We start from the raw sequence: 8851 nt of genomic DNA, 5'->3' as shown, positions 1-8851 counted from the left end.
TAGCAAGACACTATACTTGACAAAAAAACAAGGAAATCAAAAGGGGGAAGTATTGATTATCTTCGAGTGGGGCTCAAGGTTATAATTCCTTCAAAAGAAAAATGGATATAGGTTGGAAAAGTGAGGTAACTATACCCTCACCTATTGAAAAATTGAAAGTGATCATTTTGGGGTCCAAAAAGCTTCCAGTGGATAGGAGTGATCAGGTGCTCAAAATTATGCTCAAAAATCAAAGTGTTATAATTTTTTTAAAATTAGCTTCAGATCGAAGAGCTAGTCATTCTGATTCCAACGGTGTGAATGACACTCAAATTCAAACTTGTATGCAGAAGTTAGAGCATGTCAAATTTTAGATTTGACTTGCTTGCATGGCAGGATTGGATGGTGTGGCAAGGTCCTTCAATGAATGAGGAGGTGACAAGTGGCAAGGTGCCATTGGCCCCCGCATGTCACAAATCATAATTATAGGTAGGTCGGTGTTAGAAATCGGCCAACATATAGGGAAGGGTGCAATGTGATAAGGCAAGCGGGATGGTTTTCAAGAAATGACGGGAGGTGCAATGCGATGGATCGCAATCACAGGTCGGCGAAGGGTTAGTGTTACAGAATCACCCCTTGGTAGGTATCGGGTTGCGATGCAATATCGCAATCACAAATCACAACATGGTGGACAGGTCCCGCATATGTATAAGACCCCAAGTTATTGCCCAACTACAAAATGCAAAAGGATCCCAGATTCAGAGCGATTTTAGGTTCTAGTTAATACTCCCGTCGGGTCTTCCACATTGCAATTGCACATTGCCCGCTTTGTTCATAGACCTTAAGCTTGCAGAACTCCATCGATTGTGATTTGCGATGGATAGTATGTTCTAATGGATTATGGCCCGTTGCTCTCGCCCAGTTAGCGGATTTTTGGAGCGAAATTGTTGGTTCATGTCAGATGTGGAGAAATTTGTGGAACGAATAGTGGGAAAACTAGGAGAAGTCATAACTTATTTAGTTTTCCAACAAATTGGTTGTAAAAAGAGGCTAGATAACCATTTTTTTAGTATTCTGGACTGATTGGAGTAGGTTTCAAAAGCATTTGAGCATTATAAAAACATATTTTGACACTTTCGAGCATAATAGAGAGGCCCAAGCCATTGGAAGTTGGACCAAGGAGACGTAGCCCAGAAGGGTCGAACTCCTTTATCATGTGCTTGCTTTAATGTGTTTGTGATGATGTCCTGGACATGTTTATGTTGCTATTCAGTTTTTGGTTTATGTTAAATTGCTCATAAAATTAACATAAGAACTCTTCATTTTACATGCAAAAATTGATGAATCATTAAGCACAATGAAATCAATTTTTTTTTTATAATCTAAGGAAGATGTTAGCACTACAAACTAATATTCTAAATTAGATCAATAGAGGGTGGTGAGTCAATACTATGTGAGGGAACATCTGGCACGAACTTATCAAGTGCAGTGCTAAGATTACAATTCATCTTGTGTTTCTTTGCGTGTTGTGTATGTCCCGAGTCTGATGAAATAGAATAATTTCTTGTGTTGTCTATATCATCTTTAGAAGGAGAATCTGGAAATCTAGGTTAGTGAAAGTAAAAAAAATTTAAAAAGTAAAACCATACAATGCTTGATTATTTCTTCCAATATATCATGCAATAAAATTAAATTTATTGGGATAAATTTTAAAAATCTATCAACTGAAAACAATAGCACTAAAATTCTATGAGAAATCAATTCCATAGTCCATCAATTGTCTATTCTCAAGCAGAGCATCATGCTCATATATAAGCTCTAGAATCTCAATTTGTCCCTTCTTTATACTAGTCCACAAAAATTCCGAACGGATTATGTACTTCAATTTCCGGTATAATCTGCAATTTTAAAAAGTTAGAAATGAGAAAATTCAGATGCTGGATGTCATGACCAAAATTGTAACCAGAGTAGTGTAGTCATCTACCATAAATGAAAGTGAATAATACAACGATTTGTTCCTTTATTCAAAAATTATTGTCAACTTTAGTATAACACTCACCCTTCACTTAAGAAGTACTATCCAACTATGGCTAAAACCAATCATGAAAGAAGTCTGGGATGCAAGAAATAAACTAACTAAAGCCTTTGCTTGTAGGTTGTAGGAAGATCTTCATAAATCCACCTTAAAATGGACAGTCCAAGAGATATTTCTTCTCTATGGACAACAATGTGTATGTATACAATGCAGAAAGGTCCTTCTGACACAGTAGTAGAGATCTTCTGGCATATATATTTCTTCAGCCTTTCTCCACCAATAACAGGAGTTTTTCCAAAAGAAACAGTAACATCGACAAAATCCAAACTATATTTCTTATAGTAGGGCTATAGAATACATTTATGTTGTCTAGATAGTATATGTAGCATGAAAAAACTATAACTAAAAGTCCTTGCACCATGAAATACATAGCAGTAGTTTTAGTGTCCAGTGACAATTTTTCTATAGTGTAATGACCAAGAAAAACAATTTGAATTCCTACTCACTCCAGAGAAAAAAAATATGGAAAAACTTACATCGTAACATGGTGCCGATGAAGTTTGACCCTACGATGGTTATTAAAATGATAGCAGAATTACCAAGTTAAAATCACCTGCCTACTCAAAAGCTAATCAAGGGAAGATGGTAGTACTCTTTCAAAGTCTGTACCCAATCTTTAAATGGTGAGCAACAAACCCCAAAAACTATATTTGGAAAGAATTTTTACATAATTACCAAAAACTTTGGAAACCCCATCTAGGAAAACCAAATAACCAACAATTAAGTGTTTGCAAGCATAAGCTTTAAAGTTCATAACTAAATTTCCTAATTTTGAGCTAGCAAAGCTCAGGACTCAATCATAACCTTGTGCTCATTGAGAACCCAACTTTCTCACTGTGGCTTCGGAGGTCCACACTATCAATTGCTCATTTGCACTGTTAAATTGTAATCTTCCTCATACACTTATACAACTGAAGAGTGTCATTTTTATACACTTTTTATTTTATTTTATTTTGTGCACTATTGTGTATGTAAGTTTGATGCATATTACTATTTATGGGTTATGTAGTATACAAATGTAGCTACTCATTTTTTTTATGAAAATATAATTCAAATCACAAATATAAGAATTTTTTATGCTATGCACTTGTGTGAATGCAAGTTGGATGCATTTCAATTTATGGGTGATGTAGCATACAAGTATAGTTATGCCCAAATTCAAATTCAAATTGAATAGTACCACTATGACTAAAATCATCATTAACGATCAGGATAAGACAAAGATAACCATGAAATTTTAGGTTTGTAGGTACAGATTGGTTGGAAAACCGAAGGATTAGTGTCAGCTAAAGACAATATGATAGAACATTGTGGACATTGTATTTGGGGATAAGTGTCAAGTCCTTGTTGTTTGAGCTGCTATGTTGGACATGCATATAGAGTTGTTTGTCTTCATAGGTGTAAATTCGCCTAGCTTTTATTAATGTTTTTGTGAATGTATGGAAATATTTAATTTAGCAATACATGCTCAAGGTTCTATTAATCTAAGTAAGCACTATATCGAAACAATGAACTTTTGGATTTTTCTTTCAGACTTATGGTTTCCTTTTTCTCCCAAATTCTGAGTTGGTGAAGCCGAGGTCTCAAACATTAGTACATGCTTATTAGTTTCATATATTCTCAACGTGGCTAGGGAGGCCTGCATTGGTTATTTATGATTTTTTTTAATTACTTCACTATGCTAAAACACTAAGAAAAGAAGTCTTGTTTCGACGAAGGTTATTTGAAGAATTTCTACCGAACCACTACTACATCAAGGATTGCACGATCCTGAATAACTGGGTCCTTCTCTGCCTACCAACTAAACTACCTAAAGGGAGATTGTTTGACCGTCCCTTAGGTTAACCAAATAAATTGGGAGCGAAGGAGAAGCCCAACCTACAAGGAGGATGACCAAAGGGAAAAGGAGAGGCTTACAATCCTACAATCTTTGCTGCTCTGGTAACAAAAATTTAACTACATGGTCAAATACCAAAATACTTGTAGCTTGAAAACTGTGCCTCATTATGGAGATGCAGAAGACTCTTCCAAAGGTCGCTCAGATTGCTTTTATTATTATTTTTCTGTAATTCTCAAACTTATTATGTTCCATCATATATGGGGTGGCCAATAAATTATACGAAAACCCTTTAGATAAACACAAATCTCTATGAGTTAAAACAAGGACCACCCCGGTAATATCCATAATACCAAACCATAATTCATCCCCAAAACTTAAGAATATACTATAAGAAACAACAAACCATGAATTCAGGAAATCCTTGTTATTTTTGGAGTCGCAATACGTGGAAAAGATTTGCCCACAATTCTCAAGATCCTCCTATCGGCCTCATCCTTCCCTTGAAGTTATAATATATGAACCTAGTCCAAGTCAGGGAAGTTGTCATCATCATGCATCACAAGAAGGGGGGAAGGGTAGATTCACGCTCATGCCATTCTTCCTTTTCTTCTTCTTCTTGGATGTCATTGTTATGTTTCCCAATTCCATAGGCATGAGCTTCCAGTGTGAGATCAGAAGCCACCACGTATAGGGAAAAATCATCTTTGGCATCGCTCTTTGTTTCCATCACTACTACTTCTTCCATAAAGGTATATACGTGAATGTCTTTCCTGGTGTCATTACAGAAGACCGTGTTGGTGTCGACTTTATTTCTTCTTCCAAAATTTGCATATTGTGCTTACTAATGCGAGGTTTTTGCTACGAAAAATCTTGCAACTGATCCAACTTGAAATTAGTTTTTTTTTAGTGCTCCATCACATTCTATTAAGAAACGAGCATTTGCCAGTTACAACCACCAACGTTTGGTCTTCACAAGTTTCTAGCCAGTCACAACTGCCACATGTCAATGTATCTCAAATCAACCAATCATTGTAATTCAATTTTCTAACGAAATATCAAATGGTGCATAGTGAAGATAGGTGAGCAACATAAGAGTTATTCCTAGATAAAATTACATCATAATTAAACATTAAAATTTACATTAATTAACATTAGACTAATAATAATAAAAATATATCAATTATTATAGTTCTATTTTAAGAGAAAATAATAATATAAATATAAAATTTATATATATTTTATAATAAATAAAAATAATATTCATAAATATTGCTAACCAAGTTGGCCAAATGAAATGACTATCTCAACATCACTATTATCTTGTCTTATATGTTATATAAGTCAAAACACACTCTATTTACGTAGAATGATGATGATCACAAGGAATTTTCAGATACATGTTCAGTCATCACTTTAGAAAATATAAGAAAATTATTTCATCTCAAAAAAATTAATTATTAATTTATTAAATATAATTTTGAATTAAAAATTATAAAAAAATGTATTCTTAAAATTTTAAGCACTTTGAAATTATATCTAATCATTTTTAGATATATAAAACTAAATAATAGGTAGCACTTTAACCTATTGATAGAACTTTAAGTGGCTACAGTGATAGAGTGGGCAATATCAGAAGCGCTGAGAAAGCATGCTATGATGAAGAAGCTTCAGGATGAGGTTGAAAGTTTAGTTGGAATGGATCCCATGGTATGCAAGTCTAACTTGCCTAGTCTCGTTTACTTACAAGCTGTGGTGAAAGAAACACTTAGATTCCACCCATCTGGGCCTTTCTTATTGCGCCAATTACCTTGCATATCCTGTAATGTATTGGGCTATGAAATCCCACAGAATACTCTCGTTCTCGTTAATGTTTGGGTGATAGTGAGGAGCCCAAAGTGGTGGAAGGGCACTAGAAATTTCATCCCAGAGAGATTCATGGAAAGAGTTGGGTCTAAGGTACATGAAAATGGAGGTCAAAACTTTGCGTGCCTTCTCTTCAGAGCAGGCAAGAGAAGATGCCAGAGACAACAATTGGGAACCCTTATTGCAGAGTTTGGTCTAGCGCATCTCTTGCACTATTTCAACTCGAGGCTTCCCTTCGATGACATAAGTGGGAAAACTCAAGAAGTGGATATGAGTGAAAGGTTGAATGGAGTCACATTGGGCAAGGCTCGAGAACTGTGGGCTATTCCAACGTCACTGTCTCTTGAGCAACATTTTCTTAAGGGACCAGCGCACTCTGCTTAACAAAGATGACCCATATCACCATCACTGGCTCTTTTCTTAACAAAGACGACCCAGCTAATCATCACTGTGTTGAAAGATACGCTGAGTAGTTGACACTGAATTTACCAAAAAAAAAGAAAATGACCCCCTGAGAGAATGAAATGCATTATGGTAAAGTCAACTGGTTGAAAGTCTCCAAAGTTTTTTTAGCCGGGTTATTTTTTTTGGTTTCATTCGAGCCCGCTTATTAGTCCTTGCCTAAAAGGAATACAGGGACTACATCATTCGATATCATTATTGATTCATATTAGTTTTGAGTTGAACATATATTAAATTAGAAAATTATATATCTATATCTATATATATATATATATATATATATATATATTAATAATAAAAAATAAAAAGATTTTTTCATTATTGGTTGAAGTTATTTGAGGGTTTTGAGTCTTATTGCCAACTTTCTGTGTTCCGAGGTATATTTATCATAAAAAATTTAGATAAAAGTACATCAATAAGTGATGTTATGCATATAAACTTGAAGTAATGCTAATTGCCTCAACACATGTCTGGCTTCTCATCACACTACCTCATCTCATGACCTTGCAAGGTTGGCTTCGCTTTGAAAATTTAGAGCTTGAAAGCATTCGGTTCCTAGATATATGTATATGTTAGAGGTTCCTGCGCTAGTATTGTGGTAATCAAATCCATGCATGTCTACCTACTATCAGTGTTGCTAACCCCGAATCCTACATATTGTTCTGTTGTTTTTATCATTTCTCCAACCTATTTTTCCTTTGTGACGTGACCTACCTGTCCTTTTGGTTTCAACAACTAAAAGTAGAAACAAATCTTCATAATATTTTAGCATAGCCACAACCTCTCTGTGACATGTTGGATCTACCGATGCACCAAAACATGGTTATTTGTAATTCCTTAAGTATCAATGGATCCAAATCAAACAATTGATCCACCTGAAGCACTAGTAGGTGGGGATAGTTGATCAATGAGGGAAGAAATGCATAATTATGGAAAAGTTTAGAAAATGGCTTCGCACCTTGGTTCTTATAGTAGCTAGCCCTATTACCCGAGGATGTAGATGTAGAAGGGATCTGTTGCTTCTTGGTCTAAAAGCGTGAAGTTTATGGCAAGGGAAGTTTTGGTATTGTGATGTCTTGAAAGTTGGAAGGGCTAGTATGTGACTGTTATGTCTTTTTTCCTCTGGTTCTCTTGTATTTTTTTAACATACCAAGAATTATTTCCCTTGCTACATTGAAGCATGGACCTGATATTCACCCATGTTCTCGAACATTTCATCAAATAGCCTTTCAAACACAACAATATTACCATAAATGAGAAACGAGAAATGAAACGGGAAACGAGAATGATACGAGAAATGAAGTTTGGACGTTTTGCATATAAGAAATGAGGAGAGAGACAAACACAATATTAAAGGTGAAAAATATAAATGAAGCATTAATCATAAACATGCAATGTTTCGGCTTATGAAAATGTAAAGAAACATTCATAAATACTGATTTAGTTTTAAGAAAGAAGTGATAATTTTGTATATTCAAAAATTTAGACATCATTAATTCCAAGAAAATAGAAAACATCGATAAGAATAAGAGATTTGAAATATAAATAATTAAATGTATACTTTTGAATATATGTGTATCTCTAAGGTCACTTCCCACAATAATATCAAAATGCAAGTAAACCTAATAATCTAGATTTTCAAGTTCATTTTCTGGAATACTTGTTGAGCTTGAGCTAATTCCAAAAGAATTATCTTGGTCAATAGACTTCATGGTATCATTAAGAATGTCTTTGACATTGTCTTGTAACACCTCAAGTAGAAGCTCATCATTTTCATCATCTTGTGAACCACCATAATCCCACATTCTCATGGGTCCAGTTTTATATTCTTGTTATTGTCAAGATATCAAACATAGATTTGAGTGTACTAACACAAAATCTTGTGCCATTTTTCTACCTAGGCGATTCCTCTTCTTTGAATGGATGAAAGCATATTCACTCCAATTTCTTTCACATGCAAAGGAACTAGTCACCTATAAAATAAAATTAAAATTATGTTTGCCATAGTCAATTGAAACCTTAAAAGAGAAATAATCCAAAATAATCATTAGAATTAATTATTTAAACCATAAATCAATACATTAAAGGAACTTGTTATTAAGAATACTTGCGAAAGAAAACAGATAACAAATCGATGAAGCAAAGGGGTCCATGTACCATATTGTATCTAGAAGTCAATGGGTCAAAGTTGTTGTCTGTTGTAAGCACAATCTTTATTTGCAAAGTGGTCTTCTGATCTCAAATACTTTCCTAACTCAAACCGTAAAGCAGTGCGATCTTGACGATCGTAACACCTACTTATAAAAGTGTTCCAGTTTTGCATCACCTCTACATCTGATGATGGTTTCTTATGAAACCATTTAGGATTGAGTAAGAATGCAATTAAATGAAGAGGGATATGAAGCATTTTACACCTTGTAATATTAAGTTCCAACACTTCATTTATGGTGTCTTTGTCGATCCTAGAATTTTCATCTTCTATTATTTCATGAAGCTTCTCTCTCATTTGATCCATGCTCTGAAACACATCCCCTAAGCATGGTTGATCACTATCAAATATGCGAAGAGTCGAAACAATAGGTGTAATAAGGGTGAAAATATCCTCCACTCTC

The 8851-nt window shown here is 34.6% G+C and overlaps 1 protein-coding gene and 1 pseudogene across 1 annotated transcript; one reads left to right on the top strand and one right to left on the bottom strand.

The window, feature by feature from the left end:
* Positions 1–1726: 1726 nt before the first annotated feature.
* Positions 1727–4641, bottom strand: LOC149232350 (uncharacterized; annotated as a pseudogene).
* A 929-nt stretch (positions 4642–5570) lies between these two features.
* On the top strand, positions 5571–6161 carry LOC149232349 (cytochrome P450 71AU50-like). Its single transcript, XM_089381891.1, has one exon. The coding sequence runs from the start codon at positions 5571–5573 to the stop codon at positions 6159–6161; it is 591 nt and encodes a 196-aa protein (XP_089238017.1).
* The last annotated feature ends 2690 nt before the right edge of the window (positions 6162–8851 follow it).

This window comes from Pinus tabuliformis, chromosome J (assembly GCF_031772625.1).
Source record: "Pinus tabuliformis cultivar Carrire ecotype Pingquan chromosome J, CPIR1, whole genome shotgun sequence".
Taxonomy (NCBI): Eukaryota; Viridiplantae; Streptophyta; class Pinopsida; order Pinales; family Pinaceae; genus Pinus; species Pinus tabuliformis.
The sequence above is the reverse complement of the archived record's forward strand: the minus strand, read 5'-3'. Positions and strand labels throughout refer to the sequence as shown.

Excerpts from the sequence above, each read along its gene's own strand:
- LOC149232349 (XM_089381891.1), top strand. The coding sequence starts at position 5,571 with ATGAAGAAGCTTCAGGATGAGGTTGAAAGTTTAGTTGGAATGGATCCC.